At 41.8% G+C, this 23,709-nt stretch overlaps 2 protein-coding genes across 6 annotated transcripts in view; one reads left to right on the forward strand and one right to left on the reverse strand.

The window, feature by feature from the left end:
• LOC129697039 (testis development-related protein-like) overlaps positions 1-12,745 on the forward strand; it is a 32,723-nt gene extending 19,978 nt beyond the window's left edge. The window contains exons 3-4 of the mRNA XM_055635235.1: positions 8,158-8,252; positions 10,935-12,745. Coding sequence (XP_055491210.1) covers positions 8,158-8,252; positions 10,935-11,271 — 432 coding nt within the window. The 3' untranslated portion in view covers positions 11,272-12,745. The remainder of the gene's footprint in view (positions 1-8,157; positions 8,253-10,934) is intronic.
• Positions 12,746-18,967: 6,222 nt separating this feature from the next.
• fbxo25 (F-box protein 25) overlaps positions 18,968-23,709 on the reverse strand; it is a 41,806-nt gene continuing 37,064 nt past the window's right edge. For 2 of the 5 annotated variants that reach the window (XM_055635230.1, XM_055635234.1), the window contains 2 exons: positions 22,064-22,207; positions 18,968-19,668 (listed from right to left, as the gene is read on the reverse strand). In XM_055635230.1, coding sequence (XP_055491205.1) covers positions 19,579-19,668; positions 22,064-22,207 — 234 coding nt within the window. In that variant the 3' untranslated portion in view covers positions 18,968-19,578. Of the gene's footprint in view, positions 19,669-19,898; positions 19,926-22,063; positions 22,208-23,709 lie in introns of those variants that run through there. The other 3 variants (XM_055635233.1, XM_055635231.1, XM_055635232.1) reach the window with 3 other exon arrangements.

Genomic DNA, 23,709 nt, shown 5'->3' on the forward strand with positions numbered 1-23,709 from the left:
TCAAGCCTTTCATATCCCTTAACATCCGGAGTTTCTAGACTTGTGGCCTTGACTTTCACCCAGATGGGAACACATTGTCCCTGAACTCCCGCTCGTCACTTTTCTGCTCCCATTTTTAATTTGCCTGGTCCTGTTTAATAATGTTGGAAAATGGTACTGACAACCTTTCAAAATCTGCATAGTTTTAATTACCATAGCATTTATGAGGTATTTGGCACTAGAAACATGCACAAATTGAATTAGTTTCTACAAAGTATCTCCTCACGCATCCAGTGCTCCTATTCTCGTCTCCAAGATTATTATCACAAAGGTTGTTCAAAAGAGGCAACACTGAAATTGTTTGACAGATATTTAATTTGCCAACAACTTATGACCCGAATCATGTTTTAATAGTTATATTGAATATCCATATTCAATATTGTTACTTGCATAATATTCAATATTGTGACATACATTGTTGTAGAGTTATGCAGCCAGGAACAGGTTCTTTGTTCCAGCATATCCATGCCAACTTCCAAGAATGCATCTACCAGCACTCTCTCCACAGTCTCTGGTGCCTTGGCAACAATAAGTGATTGTAAATGCCTCCTAAATGTTATGAGAGCACCTGCTTCTATCACCCACTCGGTCTGTACATTCCAGATTCCCTTTGGAAGAAACAGTTCTTCATCAGAAGAGGAAGAAGTGAGGGAAGAGGTGGGGAAGATTTAGTAGGAATCTGAGGAGTAACTAATTTTATACAAAGGGCAGTGGGTATATGGAACGAGATGCCGGAGGACTTCGCTGAGGAAGGTATCATAACGTTCTAGAGATATTTAAGTGGTACATGAATAGGATAGGTTTAGACTCCATTTGTACCTCACGCTGCCTCAGCAAGGCTAGCACTATAATCAAGGATGAATCGCACCCTGGCCACTCCCTTTTCTCCCCTCTCCCATTGGGCAAAAGGTATAGAAGTGTGAAAATGCACTCCAGATTCAGTTTCTTCCCAGCTATTATCAGGCAACTAAATCATCCTACCACAACTAGAGAGCAGTCCTGAATTACTATCTCATTGGTGATCCTCGGACTGTCTTTGATACTGGCTGTACCTTGCATTAAACATTATTCCCTTATATATCTATACAATGTAAATGGTTCGCTTGTAATTATTTGTTGGTCTTTCGGCTGACAGGTTAGCACGCAGCAAAAGTTTTTCACTGTACCTCTGTACACGTGACAATAAACTAAATTAAACTAGAGGCCTGTGGGCCGGCTAGACTAGTGTGCATGGGGCATGTTGGTTGGCGTGGATAGGTTGGGCTGAAGGGCCTGTCTCCATGCTGTATGACTGACTTTATGAGATCTCCTTAAAACATCTTGCTTCCTTACCCTGGATGTATGCCTTCTACTTTTATATATTTCTGCTACAGATAATGTTGTGACAAATAATATGAACGTAAAGAAGATGTAAATCATTTTCTCTATATTGATGATTATTTTGTTAAAATTAAATTTTGTTATCTTTTAAAGGAAGTAAGGATTATAAATAGTTAACAATCTGCAAATGAAGACGTAAGCAAGTGAACCTTATTTCATTCACTAAGCACTGGGCTTAAATGTATATTGATTTGATCCGGAGCTCACAAGAATCAGCACAAATCCAATTATGGTTTCTCTTTCATAATAATAAGCAATGGAAACCAGAGACAATACGTTTTGATTCTCAGTTAGTCCATAAAAAGGATTTTAAATGGATTCCTGTGGAAGTATATGGACTGGGGTCTCTTAAGCCTGTTCTGGAGTTTAATTAGATTGTGGCTGATCTTTACCATAAACTACATTCATCAGCTTTCGATCCATATACTTTAATGCTTTTATCCAATTAAATTGTGTGAATCTCAATGTTAAAAAAAATTAATAGATCTGGTATCAGCAGCATTCTATGGAATGTTCCCAATTTTTCTTATATTTAATGTGGGGTTATTTTAGTTTAGAGATATAGCATGGAAACGGTTTCTTCAACCCACTAAATCTACACTGACCATCAGTCACCTTGTTCACACTAGTTCCATGGCACCTCACTTTCTCATCCATTTCCATTAGGGTCAATTTACATGGGGCAAATTAACCGACAAACCTGCATGTCTTTGGGATATGTGAGCAAACTGGAGCACCTGGATGAAACCCACAGGGAGAACGTGCAAACTCCAGAAAGTCCGCACCCAAGGTCAGAATAGAAACCCCGTTCTCTGGCGCTCTGCGGAAGCAGCTCCACTAGCTGCACCACCGTGCTGGCTGAAAAGTACCTTCATTTTAAGATTCAAGACCTTTGCAATAATTGACTTTAACTTCACATCCATTTTTTTATACCATTAATGAGCACTTAGTTCCTTTAACAATGCTTTGGTAAAGGGTGTAACAGGCACTTAGTAATTATTTATTTCATTCTAAACTGAAGGCCAAATTTCATCTCAGCTGTTCACTGAAATAAGCTCTACAACCGATACAATTTTGGTAAATGTATACTATTCTCCCTCCAATTCATAGTCACAGATCTATAGTGCACATAAACAAGCCCTGAGGCCCACCTTGTCCATGCCAAAAATCCTGCGTTAATTGCCACTGTAAAGTGGCTTGGGAAGGTTAATTGCCACTGTAGAGAAAGTTTGGGATTAGTGTAAATGGATGATTGGGGGGGGGGGGGCAAATGGCCCACATCATAAGTTTCTAGGAACAGAATTTGGCCATTTTTCTTCAACTCTATTTTCCTGCCTTCTCCCCACAACACTTTTTTTTTAATCAAGAAGGCGAATCAAGAATCTGTTTCTCTCTAAATCCTTCCTATCCATCTATCTGTCAAAATATTTTCAAAATAATAATTTTATCTACTTCTATTGCATTCTCTGGCATCTTATTCTAGATATGATCGACCCTCTGAGTGAAAAAAGCTACCTTTGAGCTCCCTCTTAAATCTCTCCATCTCATCCTAAGTCCAATGTGTGCTGCTTCAGGCCTGGTGACTAGATTGAATAAAGTGCTGCATTTGGAATCTGGCCAACACTTTGCATTCCCACTTCCTCAGAATAAAGAACAGCATTCCAATATACATTTTGATTGCGTCTTGTACTTTTGTACTGACTGACTTCTGATGTACATTAACATACAAATCCCCTTTCTCCTTCTAGCTAGCCAATAAGAAAAATAAGTCTAGTTTGTCTGCCTTGTTTTGTTCATTGCACGCCACCTGCCATTGATTTATCACCGCTTCATCCATCTTTGTAAATTTGTGCTCCCATCTATGCAACTTATTAGCTAAATATATTTAACAAAATAAAATGTTGGAGTAACTCAGCATGTCAGCATATGTGGAGGGAATGATTGGGTGCAGTTTCAGGTTGGGACCCTTCTTTAGACTTAATGCAGTGGGGAGGGTGGGGTGGATAAAGCAGGTAAAAAGGGAGGGAGGTGGAACAAAGTCTGGCAAGTGATAGGTGGATACAGATGAGGGAGGTATGTTTGACATGTGGGTGGACTAAGTGAAAAGCAGTGAAATGTAAAGCCAAATTGAGGGATGTAGATGGAAGGGAACAATGGGTAGGGGGGGGGAGAGGCTATAATTTAAAAACAGAGAATTATTCAGTGTTCATACCATTGTGTTGTAAGCACACATAGAATATGAGGTGCTGTCTCTCATGTTTGTGTGTAACCTCACCTTTTGGAAAAGAATGGGTTAATTAGGGACTGTCAGCGTGGCTTTTTTCAGGGCAGGCCATGTCTTACTAATGTGATTGAGTTTTCGGAGGAGGTGATGAAGGTTATCACTGAGGGAAGGCCGGTGGATGTTGGCTACATGGATTTTAGCAAGGTATTAGATTTGATGAATGTGTGTGCTGATCCAGAAGATTAAGATGTTCAATGGTAGTGACATATTTTACATGTATGTAATCTGGAGATGGGTCTATATTTACAGCAGCATATTATAGAACTATATCTGATTTTATGCTGAAAACCAACCTTATCAATATAACAACGGACATTGGATATAGAAGAAGGATCTGAAGAAGGGTCTCGACCTGAAATGTCACCTATTCCTTCGCTCCATAGATGCTGCCTCACCCGTTGAGTTTCTCCAGCATTTTTGTCTGCCTTGGAAATAGAGTATCAGCTTGGAAATGTCATTGATTCTGGTATCTCCTGTAGAATATGTAACTCGCAAATCATTTTACTCTGACTGCAAGTACTCGTGTTTATCTCAACCTGCAGTGGTATCTTACTTGACACAAAGTAATGTTTGGTGTGCGTCTGATACAATGCAGCAGTCTCAATTTGTTGCAGTTCCTGATTCTGGAAAATGTCACCTTTTTTAGATTGGAAAATTGCACCAAAGTTGATGTTGCTTATAAGACATGAATAAACTGAAGCGTTACGAAGATTTTAAATTAAAGACCACAATTGTGTTGGGCTTAAAAACGAACGAAGAGATGGTCAAATAGGTTTGAACCCTACTTATGTTGATTGCGTACAGTCACAGTTTGTCTTTGGGATGGCACAATAGTCACACAGCTGGTAGAGTTGCTGCATCACAGCCCCAGATGAGGATCAACCCCGATCTCTGGTACTGTGTGTGTGTGTGTGGTGTTGCTCATTTTCGTCCTGTGACTGTGTGGGTCTCCTCCCAGTGCTCCTGTTTCCTCCATATTCCAAGAGCTGTGGGTTGGTTGATTAATTAGTCACTGTAAATAGTCCCGAGTGGGCATGTAAAGCCTATGGAAGGAAGTTAAGTAGGATTATTTAAAAGGGTCATGGAAAGTCAGCACAGATTTGGTGTGCTAAAGAGCCTCTATCTGTGTTGCATCTCTGGCTATAACAAATTATTAGACAGCTTCAGCGTGTTCAATGCCATTGCACCACTTAGAGGCAAGATTTGAAGAATATAATTCATTTTTTCAATTTCTAGCCCACATATTCCTAAAGTGGCTAGAAAAGTTAATATGAGCCATTGAATGTTAATGGTAACATTGATTTGAGTAATTTGAGCATTCTGTTGGCCTGGAGTCAGAATAAGAGCAGCAGCAAACAATTGCACATCTATCTGATGGACCTGTATGAGGGCTGGGACAGAGGCTAGCAGTAAGTAATGGTCATCTTTGTACAATTTGAAGTAATAGCTCCATTTCAGTTACCTTACAATTTGATATGAATGTTGAAAATACTAATATTTATGGATGCAATGTTTTGTGTGTATAAAGCAAAAATTATCAGACCAATTTTCTAACATGCCTGATGAAATGTGTTCCCAACCAATACCATGTCAATCCAGGAGAGTTATCAGATCCTTGCACTAGAGTGAAATGATGGACACAAAGTGCTGGTCTGAAGAAGGGTCCCGACCCGAAACGTCATCCATCCTTTTTCTCCAGAGATGCTGCCTGACCTGCTGAGTTACTCATTTATCCAGAAGAAAGACTGGATAGACTCGGATTGTACTCGCTAGAATTTAGGAGATTGAGGGGGGATCTTATAGAAACTTACAAAATTCTTAAGGGATTAGACAGGCTAGATGCAGGAAGATTGTTCCCGATGTTGGGGAAGTCCAGGACAAGGGGTCGCAGCTTAAGGATAGAGGGGAAATCCTTTAGAACCGAGATGAGAAGAACATTTTTCACGCAGAGAGTGGTGAATCTCTGGAACTCTCTGCCACAGAAGGTAGTTGAGGCCCGTTCATTGGCTATATTTAAGAGGGAGTTAGATGTGGCCCTTGTAGCTAAAGAGATCAGGGGGTATGGAGAGAAGGCAGGTACGGGATGCTGAGTTGGATGATCAGCCATAATCATATTGAATGGCGGTGCAGGCTCAAAGGGCCGAATGGCCTACTCCTGCACCTATTTTCTATGTTTCTATGTATCCCTCTCAACCTTTCAAGACCATGTACCTATCCATGAGTCATTTAAATGTTCTTATCGTGCTTGCGTCAACTACCACCTCTGGCAGCTCATTCCATACACCCACCACACTCTGTGTGAAAACTTGCCCCTCAGGTTCTTAATAAACTAGGTGGGATGACTGATCTTGGTTGACATGGGCAGGTTGGGACAAAGTGCCTCTTTCCACACTCGATGATCCTCAAGTCAGTTGGGCATCTGTTGTATCAATGTGCCACTGCGAATCCAGAACTAGGACATAGAAAATAAAATATTGCAGCACAAGAACTGGCCTTCAGTCCATGATGTCAGTGCCAAACATGATGCCAAGACCATCACATCTATCTGTGCATAATTCACATCCCTCCAGTCCTGCATATGCTTATGCTTATCCAAAAGTTTTTAAAATGCCATTAAGGGTTGCTTTAACTAGCACTCCTGGCTGTTAATTCCAGGCTCTCGCCAACCTCCATTTAGTAATTAAAAAAACAAACTTGTTCTGCACATCATCTCTAAAATTTGCCTCTAGCCTTAAAGCTGAGCCCTCTAGTATTTGATTTTCCACCATGGGGTAAAAAGATTCTGACTGCCTAAGCTATCAATGCCTCTCATAATTTTAGATACTACTGTAAGGCCTCCCCTCAATCTCGAGCGTTCTAGGGAAAATAACCCATGTCTGTCCAACTGCCCCCTGTAACTAATACACACTAATCCAGGCATCATTCTGGTAAACCTCCTCTGCACACTTTCCAAAGCCTCCACACCCCTCCTGCACTGGGGTGACCAGAACTGCACACAATACTTCAAATGCGGCCTAACTAAAGTCCTATAAAGGTGCATCATGACTTCCTGACTTTTATACTCCAATGCTCTGACCAATGAAAGCATGCACACCATATGCCTCCTTTAACTCTGGAAATGTTTTCTCCGCCCCCCCTCCCTCCCTCGGCTGACTATCCCCTTCCATCTGCATTGCTATATCTCCATTGTTGCTGCTCCTGGAGTTGACAAATTCTGTTTCATTTAGTTTGAGGATACAGCACGGAAACAGGTCCTTCGGCCCAACAGCGATTCCTGCAAATTAACACTATCCTACACATTGGGGACAATTTACAATTTCACCATATCAATTATCCTACATCCTATATACCTTTGGAATGTGGGAGGAAACCAGAACTCCCGGGGAAAACCCATGGGGGGAATGTACAAACTTCGTACAGACAAGTGCCCGTAGTCAGGATGGAACCTGGGTCCCTGGCGTTGTAAGGCAGCAACACTAACACTGCGCCAACGTGCTCTGCCTAGATCTAGAATCAAACCAGAAATAAAACTTCCAATCAGCATGATAATTCCACACTTACCAAGAGAGTCATAGAGGGGATTCTGGCTGTTTCCTTGTTTAGATTAGATTAGATTATATTCCTTTATTGTCGTTCAGACCTTTCGGTCTGAACGAAATTATGTTGCCTGCAGTCATACACAGAACCAATAAAACACAAAACATACAATAAACACAAATTAAACATCCACCACAGTGAGTTCACCAAGCACATCCTCACTGTGATGGAGGCAAAGTCTTAGTCTCCGTCTCTTTCCTCCTTGTTCTCCCTCTGCGCTGAGGCGATCGATCCAGGCCGGAGATGCCGCCCTCCAGTCCAGCGGACCTCCGTGGTGTTGTCACTGCCGCCGAAAGCCGGAACGCCGTCTCTGCTCCGAGACGGCCCGCCACAGCATCAGCTCCGGGCAGCCGCCCCAGCTCCAGGCCGCCGCCCCAGCTCCGGGTCCCGCAGTCTCAGCTCCGAGCCCCGCTGCATCAGCTCCAGGCCGCCGCCGAAAGCCAGAACGCCGCACCAGCAAGTCGGGCCACCGCTGCCTTCGCCCCGAAGATGGCCAGCCTCTCGTTGGTGAGTCCTGGCTGGCTCTGCCTTCGGAGTCAGTCGCAGGCTGGAGGCCGCCAGCTCCGCCATTAGGCCTCAGCGCAGACCGAGGCAGAGAAGGGGGATACGACACAAAAAAGTCGCATTCCCCCGAAGGAAGAGACAGAGAACATGTTTCACCCCCCCTCTAACACAACCCAACAAACTAAAACTTAACCAAAACAAGACAAAAAAACAACAGAAAAAAGTAAAGACAGACGGACTGCAGGCGAGCCGCAGCTGTTAACAGCGCCACCACTTCCGGAATTTATTCAGATTGTTATTATATGCTTTGAATTTAACTATTATTCCAGTAATTTTTTTGTTGTTTGATTTAGGTTCAAGGAGCGAGCCTAAAAAGTTGGAAGGAAGTAACCTCGCTTTTCAATAAAGGTGATGAGCATAAACTGCTGACTGACAATGAGCCTAAATGGTGAGTAGGGTTAGACTCATTGCTACGAGTGTGCTGATAGATCTATTAAATCTATTAAAAATATGTTTAATGAAATATTCTCAAAAGGAACAGACGATTGTAATAATAACTAGACCAAGTGTGGGCCCTGTCCCCCAACGTAATATTCCACCACTGACCCGTAGCCCCCAACTGCAAAACTGAAAGGAAAGATTAGGATTGGAGCATGGCGCACAATGGTTGGCTGCAAATAGGAGTGTTCTTTTGTGACTTTGCAGTGTTGCAAGTATTTCCTATGTTTATTTTGGGAAATCAAAAGTATGCTCTTAACAATGTCCATTGTTTGTTGTTTTCAGCTCACTTCCAAAACCTGTAAAACTAAGTTATTTATTCAGCATCTGCGGATACACTATGTAGGAAAATCTCAAGTCAACATTTAACAGAGCATTTCAATGCCATACTACCAATAGCTGCAAAACGGTGACCATAGCTGGATATGGAAGCATAGCTGGAGTAGACAATCAGGACACTTTACCCAGAGTAGAAATATCATAGACTAGAGGGAATAGTCATATAGCATAGAAACAGGCCCTTCGGCCCAACTTCATGCCAACCAAGCTGCCCTATATTGTAGTCCCACTGCCAACATTTAACCCATATCCCACAAATCATTTCCTGTACATTTTCCTGTATGACTTTTAAATGTTGTTAAAGTTTCTGCCTCAACTACCTCCTCCGGCAATTCATTCCATGGACCTGCCACCGTCTCTGTGTAAAAAGCTGCCCCTCAGATTCTTATTAAATCTTTCCCATCTCACCTTAAACTTATGCCCTCTGGCTCTTGATTTCCCCCTACTCTGGGTAAAAAAAAATTTGTGCATCTACTCAATCCATTCCCCTCATGACGTTATACACCTCTATAAGATCACCCTTCATCCTCCTGCACTCCTAGGAATAAAGTACTAGCCTGACCAACCTTTCACTATAGATCAGGCCCTAGAGTCCAGGCAACATTGTTGTAAATCTTCTCTGCACTATGAAAGGGATGAAGCTTTAAAGATGCGCAGGGCATGTTTTGTTACACAGAGAGCAGCGAGAACCTGGAGAGCATTGCCAGAGGTGGAGCCAGGTACAATAATGATATATGAGGCTTTTTAAAAGGCACATGGAAATGCAGGAAAAGTAACGATCACACACAGCAAGATGTTTGGTGCTCACCTTTTTACACAGGGTGGTGGATGCCAGGGGTTATGGTGGAGACAGTTACAATAGTGATGTTTAAGCATGTTATAGATGGTCACATGGATATGTAGGTAGATGGGGTTTGGACCACGTGCAGGCAGATAAGATTCATTTCAAATGGCGTCATATTTGGTATGGACATTGTGGGCCTAAGGGCCTATTCCTGTGCTGTACTTTTCCGTTCTATGTATACAAAATAACTGTCACACTCATCTCCAAACTACTGCTGTTAACACCAGCGCACTAAATTCCACCTAAATATCAAATTTACTGAATGTAGATGAGCTCTTCCCTTGCCCTGTAAATTACTGATAAATTAGCAGAATCCCTTTCTCATTGATACACCTTCAAATTATCTGCAATTGATGTCATTTATTCTCCTGCGTTTTCCATTGTAATAATGTAAAATAATTATGTCTGGCATCGGTCCAGCTTCCAATCTCATAAACAGCAAATTGCAAATCGCCCTGATTCCCATACCCATCTGATAAGACGGACAAATTTGCAGGTACATGAGACTGCAAATGGAATATGGAGCAAAAAATAAGTAGCTAGAGGGATTCAGTGGGTCAGACCACAACTTTGCCAAAGTTTGCTGCTAACAGTGCATTTAAGATCTTGTGAATTTGCTCTTATTCACTGTTAAGAGTCAGAAGTGTTTAATTGTCATGTGTACTGAAACTGAACAATGAGTCAAGAGTATTGGGAGGTATACGTTACAGTTGTACAAGACATGGGTGAGGCCACATGTAGAGTATTGGAGTACAGTTTTGATCACTCCCTTATGGGGAAAGATGTTATTAAGCTGGGGAGAGAAGATTTATGAGGATGTTGCCAAGACTCGAGGGCCTGAGCTGTAGGGAGAGGTTGAGCAGGCTATAACTTTATTCCTTGGAGCGCAGGAGGCTGATCGGTGATCTTGTACAGATGTATAAGAATTATGAGGTGAATAGATTGGGTAAAAGACTGCATTTTCCCTGAGCAGGGGAATCAAGAACCAGAGGGCATTGCTTTGAGGTGAGGGGAAAGATTTAATAGGAACCCGAGGAACAACTTTTTTTAAATATACAAAGGGTGGTGGGTGAATGGAATAAGATGCCAGAGGGGGTAGTTGAAGTAGGTACAACCACAACATTTAAAATACATTTGGACAGGTACATGGATAGGAAAGGTTTAATGTGATATGGGTCAAATGTAGGCAGGTGGGACTAGTGTAGATGGGGCATCTTGGTTGGCGAAGGGCCTTGATTCCAACTGTATTACTAAGCCATTATTTTATTTCATTAGATGTAAATGAGGTATAATTATAAAAAGATTTATTATTCACCCATTGGATGTAGAGCAGAAAAAGCAAATGTTGAATATTATCAGGTTAGCCTCCACCAACATCCTGCCTTCAAAAGCAAGTTATATCACCAATGGCTATGTGTAAGTTTATTCCTGTCTTTTTTATGTCTGCAGGACAACTGTGAAACTAAAAGAAGATGTAAAAACAGAAAAGAAATCTAGTTTCTGGGACAGCTTGGGAATGAAACAGAATTTAGCCAGCAAAATTCCCACAGAAGATGAAGGTTGGGAATCTCAAGTTACAATGGACAATCCTAGTAGCAACGTGACTGATTCCAGCACCTGGTCTGATTGGGCGAGTGAGAGTAGCGGCAGTTCAAAGTATACCAGCCTGGACGGTGAAACAAACATGAGCAGTTCCAAGTGGGGAATCAGGACAGCAGGTAAACTGCCCGGAATCCAGAGACGCAGCAAAGGAAATCTGACTGACTGCTGGGAAGAGCTCGAGTGATACTTGTTAGCCCAACAGTTGGGCTAACAATTGCACAGCTCATCACCACTCACAGCTATTCTGTCATGCTGTTTGTGATTTTTTTGATTCGTTTTTTGTCTGATTTTATGCATGTATAGTTGGTGCCTGTGGAGCACTATGTTTAATTAAATCGGAATTACTGATCTTTTTTCTGTTGTGCCAATTCTCCAATAAATATAATTATACCTTTTTTATTTAGGTGAGCTCATGGTTCATTGCTCCATCAGTGTTCCTTATTTGTTACTGCTTGACATCAGGTCTACTGGGTGCCTAAATGTATCTATTTATTGATACCTCATACTTTTGAACTTAGGGTAAATCTGTTTATGATCATTGGCTTAAATGCATGCTTATTTTGGCTGCTGAATGTACACTACTGCACGGATTGGGTTCCAAGACCACAGTGAAACAGAATAAAAGGTACTGTCTACAGTCAGTTGCTTTGCATGCCTTTGTGAAAGTGATTATAGACTAGCTTCTCTACTCTTGGGTTCCCACTGCCTTTTCTTGACTTAATATGGGTGGATAGGTGGGCTACATACGTTAAAGTGCTATTACAAATGTATAAGGGATTGAAAGAAAAGAAACACTTTTTGCCTCAGTCATCAATGTCCATTGAAGCTGTGTTATTCTGGTGAGAAAAATGTTCTAGTAAACAGAAGTGCACTGCCCATAATAACCGAGTTCAGTTCAGTGACATCAATCCCTCCTTTCATAACATGCTCAGATGTGGCAAGTATTTATTATAAAAGTGCATAACGCAAACCTGCGCAAAAGGCAACAATAAAATTAAACATTCGGAAAGGTACATGGCTAGGAAAAGGTTAGATAGACATGGGCAAAATGCAGATAATTAGGACTACTTCAAATGGGGCATCTTGATTGGCATGGATGAGCTGGGCTGAAGGACCTGTTTCCAAGCCTTATGACTAACTCTAAGATGGGCTATTTAATCATGGGAATAATTGCAAACCATTCACAAGATTTCTCCAGAATCTTTGTGGGCTATACACATCTTTCATACACAAAATAACAGCAATATTTTGGATGAGTAGTTATAATAAATTACTGAACAGTTTGAGGAGACCAAGCGATTCCAATCAGTCTTATTGGTGGAGTGAGGATTGCCCAAGCTGAGCCTTCACCTTCATTTGTAAAAAGTGGGATACTAATCAATTTCCGCTTTCTATTTAAACTATTGGAACCATTGCACAGTAAAATGTTTGAGGTGTCAGGGGGTTGTGGAGAACTAATAAGCTTACAAGCAAGCAGTGGCTTCCATGACAATCGATGATATGAAGCACTCAAGTGTTGCTGACACTATCAATGGCTAGTCATCAAATATTTGAAATTAATTCCATCCTTCCTTCAACGAATCAATTGTCTCGTTGAACAGTTGCCGTTAATGTTATTGAAAATGTTAGCAACATTAAAGTTTGCATTCTGCCCTTCATTGATAGGATTGTCATTCATTGAAAACGTTTTTTTTTTTGTAATTTAAAGATCTGAAGGGTTACTCAATTAATTATCAGTAACATTTTTCCAATTAGAACTTGCCTAGAACAGAAAAGCATAGGAACAGGCCGTTCAGAATGAGTAAACAACTATAGCGATTCTGCTGTGGGAAGGAACATGACAAAAGGATCCAGTAAACATGGGTTATTCATTAAGCAACATGTGCAGTTTACACTTAAGCTGGACCCAAATTTAATTTCCATTTGAAATATTACAATTATGGGGTGAAATTAAACAACAGTTTTGCCATTTAGCTATAACATAGTTAGCAAATGATCAGCAAAACATAATTACATGTATTAAATTGCATTAGTGGAATCAAACAATTAAAACAGAACAATGCAGCACAAGAATCAGCCCACAATGTCTGAGCCAAACATGATGCCAAGACCATCTCTTATTCACCTGACCATATTCCATATCCCTCCATATCCCATTCAAAAACTACTTAAATACCACTATTGTATCTGCCTCAACCACCAAACCTGGTACTGCATTTCAGGTACTCGCCAACTCTGTACATAAAAAAAAGTTGGCCTTCACATCTCCTTTAAACTTTGCCCCTCACTTTAAAGCAATGCCCTTTGGTATTTGCCATCCTTGGCTAAAGGTTCTGACTGCCTGCACCCTCTGTTGTTCCAGAGAAAACAATCCATGTCTGTCCAACCTCTCCATGTAACCAAATTCCCCTAATACAGGCACCATTTTGGTCAACCTCTGCACCATTTCCAAAGCCTCCATATCCTTCCTATAATCGGGCAACCAAAACTGCACACAATATTTCACATCCTATAAAGCTGCATCATGCATCTAGCATCTGATACTCAATGCCCCAACCTTTAAAGGTAGGCAGATCATATGCCTTCTTTACCAATCTACTTGTGTTGTCACTTTCAGGGAAGTATGGACCCGGACCACTATGCCCCTCTGTACCCAATGCTGTTGAGGGGCATGCCTTTAAATGTATACTTTCCCCTTACATTTGACCTCCAAGGTGCAATACTGTGGATTTGGTCCGATTAAACTGCATTTGCACTTTTTTTTTGCAACTGTATACTTTGTCAGCCCTCCACATAGTCAGTGACCCCAGCACAACTTACTAATCAATCCTTATACATTTATGTCAAAGTCATTTATATATATATAGGTGCACAACCTTTTATCCGAAAGCCTTGGGACCAGACACTTGTCGGATTTCGGACATTTTCGGATTTCAGAATGGAAGATTTTTAGCGTAGATTAGGTAGGTAGCGCGGGCGGCTTGAAAAATCTGGAGCAGCTGCCTCCTCCCCGGAGACCGGGAGAATCATTGCATAAATGTTAGTCAGGTAGTTTGGAGGGATTTTATGTGGTGGTGGTGGACTAGGGGTGAAGGGGGAAACTTTAATTCTTAGTCCCTTACCTGGTCGGCGACTCCCAACCTTGCGGAGCTGGGGGCTCCGTCCGGCCGCGGGCAGCGCCGGTTGTAGCTCCGACCCCGGCAACTCTACCCCTGGCTGCGAGGCGCTCCAAATCCAGCGCGGCCCGCGGCCGGACGTCCCAGCTCCGGGAATGTCGGGAGTTGGCGGCGTCGCAGTGCTGGGATACCAGCGGGGAGCGGGCAATGCCTTACCGGGTCGCCGTGCGGCAAGCTCCGGAGCGCTGTGGCCGCCGACCCAACGTTCGCGGAGCGTCGCTGGATTTGGAGCCGCGGAGCTGGGGGCTCCGTCCGGCCGCGGGCGGCGCCGGTTGGAGCTCCGACCCCGGCAACTCTACCCCTGGCTGCGAGGCGCTCCAAATCCAGCGACGCTCCGCGATGTTGTTGTGTGTCGGCGGCCACAGCGCTCCGGAGCTTGCCGCACGGCGACCCGGTAAGGCATTGCCCGCTCCCCGCTGGTATCCCAGCGCTGCGATGCCGCCGACTCCCGACATTCGCGGAGCTGGGGCGTCCGGCCACGGGCCGCGCTGGATTTGGAGCGCCTCGCAGCCAGGGGTAGAGTTGCCGGGGTCGGAGCTACAACCGGCGCCGCCCGCTGCCCCACCGGCCACAGCGCTGCGGAGCTTACTGCACGGCGACCCGGTAAGGCATTGACCGCTCCCCGCCTCTCCGACCAGGTAGGGGACTAAGAATTAAAGTTTACCCCTTCACCCCCCCCTTCACATAAAAGCCCTCCAAACTAACTGACTAACATTTAAGCAATGATTTACAGATGTTTAAGCGTCTCCCGGTCTCCAGGGAGGAGGCAGCCGCTACAGTAGTACAGACCTGGGTTGACCGTGGGTCGTTTTGGGTCAAGTTTGGCGCCAAACGCGATCTTTGGTGCGCAGACGACATCTGGAAAAAATGGCCGGTTTTCAGAGCTTTTCGGTTTCTGGAACTCCGGATAAAAGGTTGTGCACCTGTGTGTGTGATAGATATATATATATATATATATATATATATATATATATATATATATATATATATATATATATATATATATATATATATATATATATATATATATATATATATATATATATTATATATATATATATATATATAACAAGCAGCAGCGGTCCCAGCACAGATCCCTGCGGAACTCCACTGGTCACAGATGTCCTTCTTGAATCTTGTCCTTCCACCACAACCCTCTGATATGTCAGTAAGCCAGTTCTAAATCCATACGACCAAGTCGCTGTTGATCCTGTGCATCTGAATCTTCTGGATCAACCTACCATGGGGGACTTACTAACATTCATGTAGATACCATCCACTGCCCTCCCCTCAATCACCTTCATCACCACCTCAAGAAACTATCAAATTACTAAGACAATTGTATTTAAAGTTTTATGCCAGCAGATATTGCAAGCTTCAAGATGTGTAGAATTTACTTTGTTCAGAATTCATTTTAACTCGGCCTTATTTTTGCTAGCTACTATCATGTCAGAAAACGCTTAGAAAATATGTAATTACATTTATCAGATGGAAATTAATTAGTCCAGAAAATTATTGTTCAATTGTGAATGGTCAACAAATGTAGATAATACAACTATGCAAAAGCCGTGCTAGAAAATCATGTCAAAATAACAAAAGTTCAACATTTTTCTGAAATGCATTTATAAGAACATTTTTTTAATATTGCTATTGTAATTGTATTTTTAAAAAAAGTTAGATTTCCTTATTTAAACATTTTAGTACTATGTTTTTACTTTGTACTCTGTGTATACCTAGTCAACCTCTTGATTTCAATGTGATTTGACAGGATATTTTATATTTACAATTAAATATAAAACTATGGTTAGCACTTTTCTCTAGATCATTTGCAGAAACACTTTCACATGAATAAACTATTAAGACAAAAGATTGACTTTTTTACTTAATTGCCTTGAATTGTATGGCGAGGCTCTTAGCAGACAGTGAAATAATTCTTCGAGGGGGCAGAGGGTAGTAGGGGAGAATCAATTTTCAGATTGGATGCACATGTGGTGCACTGCTGGGATCAGTGCTGGGCCCACCATTTGTCATATTAATGGTTTGGGTAACTGGTTAGTTGGCAAGTGACATCAAAATTGGTTACATAGTGGATAGTGAGAAAGGTTGTGTAAGATTACAGCATGATATTGATCAACGTTGAAGGCGTTGGCAATAGAATTTGACAAAAACAAGTGATTCATTTTGGGAAATTAAATCGAGACATGACCTACGCGCAGTGAATGGCAAAGCCCTGGAGAATGGATGATTAACAAGATCAAGGAAGACAAGTATATAGTCCTTGAAAGTGACAAAGGTTGTATATGCCGGTTTTTGCTTCATTGGCTAATGCATTTATACAAAACATTGATTAGGTCACATTCGGAGTGTTGTGTGCAATTCTGGTTGTTACACAATAGGAAACATGCGATTTAGTTAGAGAGGATGCAGAAAATATTCACACGGATATTGCCTCGATTGGGGGGCTTGAGTTACAAGCAGAGATTGGATAAGCAAACCTGGTTTCATGAAAAAAAGGAAGCTGATAAACATGAAATTGAGAGGCATAGATATGGTAGATAACCAGAGTTTGTTAGAGATAGCTGAAAGTAGAGTGTATTTTTGTTTTTTGTCCACACAGTAGTTGGTATAATGGAATGAGCCAACAGATGAGCAACATGCAAGAGATATCCTGACAGGTACTTGAATGATCAAGGCGTGGAGTTAATGCAGACATTTGGATTGGTATGGATAGGCATGATGGTTGACACAGATTGTAGCCTGAAGGGTCAGTTTTTATGCTGTACTATTTAGGCCCATGACATGGGTCAGTATGGGAAATGGGAATTAATATGGTTTGAACCGGGAGTTCCCGAAGACCTTGACGAACTAAGCACATGTGATTGGCAAAACAGTTGTCAAGTCTATGCTTGGTCTCAACCAATGTACAGAGACCACATCTAGAGGGCGGCAGTGACACAGTGGTAGTCGATCCTGGCTACAGGTGCTGCCTGCGGAGTTTGTACCTTCTCCCCGTGACCTGCGTGGGTTTTCTCCAGGAGCTCAGTTTCCTCCCACATTCCAAAAACGTCCAGGATTGTAGGTTAATTGGCTTGGTAAAATTATCCCTAGTAAGTGTAGGATTAAACACCAGTTCCAGTAGTTGAGTTCCCTATGAACCTCTGTCTTACTTGGAAGGACCACAGGGGTCCCTGGGTGGAGGCACATGAGGTAGCGTTGCATCTCCTGCGGTTGTAATTGCGGAAGGAGTGTTCTCTGTGGAAGGCAGTAAAGGGTGGCCAGGATTTTTATTCCTGCTTCTATAGCATGATCTGGACCAGGAGGTATTTAATGTAAATGTTTCAAGATAAAGGATCAGCTTCATTATTGTCTACTCAAGGGCCTCTTTTCAATACGAGGGCCACATTATATATTTCGCCCATTTTTGCGGGCCGTAGGAAAAAAATAAAGAAATGTCAGTTTTATAAATTGAATGTCTGTCTCGCTCTGCCTTAATGTAAACTACCACGGGCCCCGTCTTCTCCAGCAAGGTGGCAATGATATGGGGGGGGTGGTGGGGGGAAGAAAGTGTCCCTGGAGCTGAGGGAGTGGGAGGGAGAGGCCGAGGGTACCCAGCGCGGTCTCTCCCCACCCCCGGGTTGCAGCCGGTGCAGGGACGGGGCAGGGAGAGGCTGCGCTGTGTAGGGCCAGGAGCGGGGAGACACACCATGCGGGATATCCTCGGCCTCTCCCAGCTCCAGGATACTGCTCCCCCCCCTCTGACGCAGAGCGGCGATGGCCTGGCCCGGGGGAGAAGTATCCTGGAGCAGAAAAGAAATGTACCCGTGCAGCTGTCGGGTCCCCGAGGGCGATTAAAAGATTTTGACCACAGTCATGTAAAGGCGAGAGGGGTGGGGCAAGTGAGGGCACTGTTCTATCTCTTTAGCACAGAACCCGCTAAATAGCCCGCGTGTTAAGAGCTTGCTGCAGGCCGGATAAAATCTCGTGCAGGCCAGATGTGGCCTGCGGGCCATAGTTTGGAGACCCCTGGTCTTAACTAAACAAATGTTAGCAAGTGGACTTAGAAAATATACTGTAAAGCTGAATAAATATAGGATCTACACCTGAATAAGCTGCATCTTAAAAATAAGTAATGTTAGAGATGAAGTAGTAACTTGCCAAAATCTTTTGTGGTGTTTTCCAAATGGAAACCATTTCTGAATGTTAAGACAGCAGACATAAAATAGGTAGGAATCTTAAGGTTAAATAAGTCAAAATGATTATGAGGTACACAGAGACATTTCCAAATGTATTTGTGGGGAGAAATTATTAAAATGTTTCATTAGTTATTTGCCAGTTATTTTATTAGGCTGATGTGCCAAACACTAGGAGGAAGTTAAAAGAAGTGGAATTTAAGGAACAGGAAGATTAGTGATATCTAAAATAAAATAATGAACAGCTCTCGCTACTCTGCATTCAAGCATCTAGGGTCAGTTTCAACTATAATGTCTTCTATGAACAAAGAAACCACTTTGATGCAAGAGGTTTAGGCAAACAACTGCAATGTGTGTTACAATGTTTAAAGGGCAGATCAATTTTTCGACCATAATATGGCCTCAAATGAATAGGATGAACTAAATGTACCAATAATTCCCCCCCCCCCATTTCAAAATATCTATGGCAACGTTCTAGTAGTATATTTAAAGCATTGACAAAATATTACAAATTTAGATACACATTTTATTAAAAATTAATGTGCACCTCAATTTTCTCACAATATACATTTGGGATTACTAATCCCAGCAACATTATATGTAGCTGGAAAAATGTAACAAAATAATGCACATATTTCAAGAAAATATTAAATGCACAATGAATCAAAGCAGCAAAAGGTTTACTTGTACAACTGCAACTTAATAATAGTGGTGCAAAGTGCTATTTAGGATCCCAATGCTTTCTCCAAAAGTCAGCTAACCAAAAATGCAGTGTTGAAATGGCAGAACACTAACACAATATAATTTTTGCGAAAGAAAAAGCTAACAATTGCTTCATTTGCATATATTTAGCCTGAAATGTGATGTGTCTTTTACAAAAATGTTGAAACTTAAGTTTTAGCATTATTAAATCGAATCAAAACATGCAAATATTTGGTGGGCTATCTTCTTTTAGATTTAAAGAAATAAATGTCTTACATTATTTTTAAGTTTGACATTTTAAGCGGATATATATATTTTTTTAATAAATCTTCACCGAACATATTGCACAAAAAATCAAAGCATTCCTCTATCTGAAATGATCCGGGCCATCCAAAATGAAAACATCAGTACAGGTGGTTGCACTTAAAATTTAAAAAGATCGATGAAATGCTGAGGCGAAACTGGTGTACAGAAGCTTTCAGGATTGTTGGCTGTACAAGGATGGCCTGTATCCTAACAAGAAATATAATGAAGAAACTTTAGCTTTTACCATCTCCACTATCAAGACTTGCTAAATGCAACATGCAAAAAATATATATCTTATGAAAAATAATGTAACCACAACGCACACACAAATTTTGTCGCCTGTAACATTGTACTTAACCAAGATATCAATATTTGCCTGCATAAATTAGATAAATATACACTACATCGCATTCAAGATTGCAAATATTTGAAAATACCTTGAATAATAAAGCAAGATAGTAGTCCTTGGAGATCAACAAAGAAGGAGCAAGAGGGATAAGGATGAAGGGAAAAGGGTGGGGAAGAAAGGACAAAAAGACAAACAAATTAAAAATAGATACTGATTTCAGATATAGTCCTTTCCAGTGGACATTTGTTTGGGAATGATGCAAAAGTATCCATATGACACTAAATATCCATATCATGCAAAATCAATGTTACAAATATTTATTCAGATATTGATCTGACGAATGAATAAGTGTACTGAGCACAATAGGAAAGAGATAAATATTTCATATTCTGAATTCTGTTTGCCAGACACAGAATGAACAGGATATAATTTCAGAGATTGTTCCAAAATGACGCTCTTTTTCAATGAAAGTTGGCTGATGTGAGCATACATTATAAATGGCATTTTAGTAAATATTTATATCCGTTCATAAAATTCTAATTTTACTTCGAACAAAAAAGTATGCACAGCTCAGGATACAATTCCAGAAATTAGATTCACGTAATCTTATGTATTATCATTTTAACCCAGTTTTATCATCAGCATCAAGACTGATAACTCGTATAATATTTGGCAGGTTAGTCAAACCTTCCGAGCTATTACAGCAGCGTGTTTTGTTCATGATTTCAGCACTTATATTTCATTGCATCTCCGCTCAACATACCCATCTATACTAGTCCCACCTACCTGCATTTGGCCCGTATCTTTCTAAGCGTTTCCTGTCCATGTATCTGTCCAAATGTCTTCAAAATATTATGATAGCACCAGCTTCAATTACGTCCTCTGGCACACCATTCCATATACCCACCACCATATGAAAAAGTTGCCCCTTGGGTTCCTATTAAATCCTTCCCCTCTCACTGCAACCCTACTCCTCCAGTTCTTGATTCATTACTCTGGGTAAAAGACCATATTTATCCTATCCCCCTCATGATTTTATGCATCTTTATAAGATCACCCGTCATCTTTCTGCGCTCCAAGGAATAAAATCTCAATCTCTCCCTATAGCTCAGGCCCTCGAGTCCTGGCAACATCCTCTTCAATCTTTCCAGCTTAATAACATATTTTCCTACAACAGGATGCCCAAAGCTGACCACAATACTCTAAATGTGATCTCACCAATGGCTTATACAATTGAAACACAATATCTAGAAACAAAGAACTGCAGATGCTGGTTAATAAACAAAGGGCACAAAGTGCTGACCTAACTCAGCAGGCCAAGCAGCATCTCTGGAATTAAAGGGGAGTAGAGAACTCAAGATGGTTGATGTTGAACTGCAGTTGTCTGAAGAAGGGTCTCAACCTTAAATGTCACCTATCCATGTTCTCCAGAGATGTTGCCTGACCTGCTGGGTTACTCCAGCACTTTATGTCCATTTGTGAAACATAATATCCCAGCATCTATACTCAATACTCTGACTAATGAAGGGCCAATGTGCCAAAAGCCTTCTTGACCACCCAATCAACATGTGACACCACTTTCAAGAAACGATGTACCTGCAATCCTAGGTCCCTCTGCTCTGCAACACTCTCCAGTCCTGCCATTCACTGTGTAGGTCCTGCTCAGATTTGACTTCCCAAAATGCATCACCTCACATATATTTGTAGTAAACTGCTTAAATCACTCATCTGCCCAACTGTTCAAAATTCTGCTGTAATTTTGATAATCATCTCACTACTACAATGTCACTCACTTTTGTGTCATCTGCCAACTGACTAATCATGCTTTATCCATTCTCATCCAAATCATTGGTATAAATCACAAACAGCAAAGGGGCCAGCACCAATCCACGAGCCCACCACTAGTTACAGACCTTCAGCTTGAAAAACAACCCTGGATGGTTGTAAGGAAGGAGATTGAGGGACATCCCCTCCGGTTGCAGGGGAAAATACCCGGGCAGGGGGTGGAAAGGGATGAGTCAACCGAGGAGTTAAAAACAGAAAGGGGTGCGGGTGGGAAGATGTGACTGGTGTTGTGATCACATTGAAGTTGACAGAAATGTCAGTGATATGGAGGTTGTCGGGGTGAAAGAAACTCTACCTTTGTTCTGTTTGGGGGGGGGGGGGTGGGGGGGGGGGGGGGGGGGGGGGGGGGAAGCGAGAGCTGAACATCAGGATACAGAGGAGACATGAGAATGAGTTAAAATCCATTACCTTCCAGAACAAAATACTGCAATGGCGACAGAACTGAAGAGAGTCTCCATATTGCTCCTTTTTTGGACAGTACTTCTGAAGCGTAAAGTACATCAGCTTCCAGTCAACACAACCGTTCTCAGTCAAAATCAAGTGTCTGCAAAACTGAGAATATTAGAGGGAACATTTGACAGAGGCTTTCACTATTTTGTTTGAAGTAACGTTAATCAGATATTAGAAGATATCGAGAAGTTCATGTAATAACATCTCATCATGTAATGGCACAAAACAATGTACAATATTACAAATTCAGTAAATTAAGGAGTTGAGGAGTTGGTTATTTTGATAAACTAGTTTAGTAGACCAATTTTAATTTAGCGAACAAGTTTAGTAGACTAAACTAGCTTGCTTTAATCAGTCAGGATATCTATCTTCTATCTATCTATATTACTAAATCTCTGATCTTGACCGCTTTTGGCCCACTGTGCTGCGATTTCCGACAGAACACTGCCACCTACGGCCGTCATTTTTGGCCATCTCGCTCAGAGCCCCGCTCCGCCTTACGGGTGCGGAGGATTTTTCCCATTGATGAAAAATCAGAGAGATATTAATGTTTTTTTAAAATTCACCATTCCCTCTGCTGCCCCCGCTGGAGGGAGGGGGAGGGACTATAAAACCAGGAAGTGGTGTGCCTTACTTAGTCTCTGCAAGATGATTTAAGCCAAGGGTCACGTCTCTCTGAGCTCTGAATAACACTGAACAAATGTCTACACAACTGTGAGTACCCGTAATGTGGTTTGAAAATGAAAATATGGTTTGTTTGAAGTAAAAGGTACTGCCTGCAAATAGTTGTTTGGGTGCTTTGGCTTGAAGTTGAAAGGCACTATTTACTGCAAATGGTGGCTTGGGAACTTTGGCTTGAAGTTGAAAGGCACTACTTACTGCAAATGGTGGCTTGGGTGTTTTGGCTTGAGTTGAAAAGCACAACTTACTGCAAATGGTGGCTTGGGTGCTTTGGATTGAAGTTGAAAGGCACTACTTACTGCAAATGGTGGCGGGTGATTTGGCTTGAAGTTGAAAGGCACTTCTTGCTGCAAATGGTGGCTTTGGTGCTTTGGCTTGAAATTGAGGCACTACTTACTGCAAATGATGGCTTGGGAGCTTTGGCTTGAAGTTGAAAAAAATCATCATTCTATCTGCTGCACCTGCTGGAGGGAGGGGGAGGGACAATAAAAGCAGGAAGTGGTGTGCCTCGCTCAGTCTCTGCAGGATGGATGAAGCCAAGGGTCACATCTCCATGAGCTCTGAATAACTCTGGACAAATGTCTACACAACTGTGAGTACCCTTGACTTAATGAGGTTTGAAACAACCCTTGCAAATAGTTGTTTGGGTGCTTTGGCTTGAAGTTGAAAGGCACTATTTACTGTAAATGGTGGCTTGGGTGCTTTGGCTTGAGGTTGAAAGGCACTACTTACTGCAAATAGTGGCTTGGGAGCTTTGGCCTGAAGTTGAAAGGCACTACTTACTGCAAATGGTGGCTTGGGTGTATTGGCTTGTAGTTGAAAGGCACTACTTACTGCAAATGATGGTGGGTGATTTGGCTTGAAGTTGAAAGGCACTACTTACTGCAAATGGTGGCATGAAGTTGAAAGGTACTACTTACTGC

This window comes from Leucoraja erinacea, chromosome 5, assembly GCF_028641065.1.
Source record: "Leucoraja erinacea ecotype New England chromosome 5, Leri_hhj_1, whole genome shotgun sequence".
In the NCBI taxonomy this organism is placed as follows: Eukaryota; Metazoa; Chordata; class Chondrichthyes; order Rajiformes; family Rajidae; genus Leucoraja; species Leucoraja erinaceus.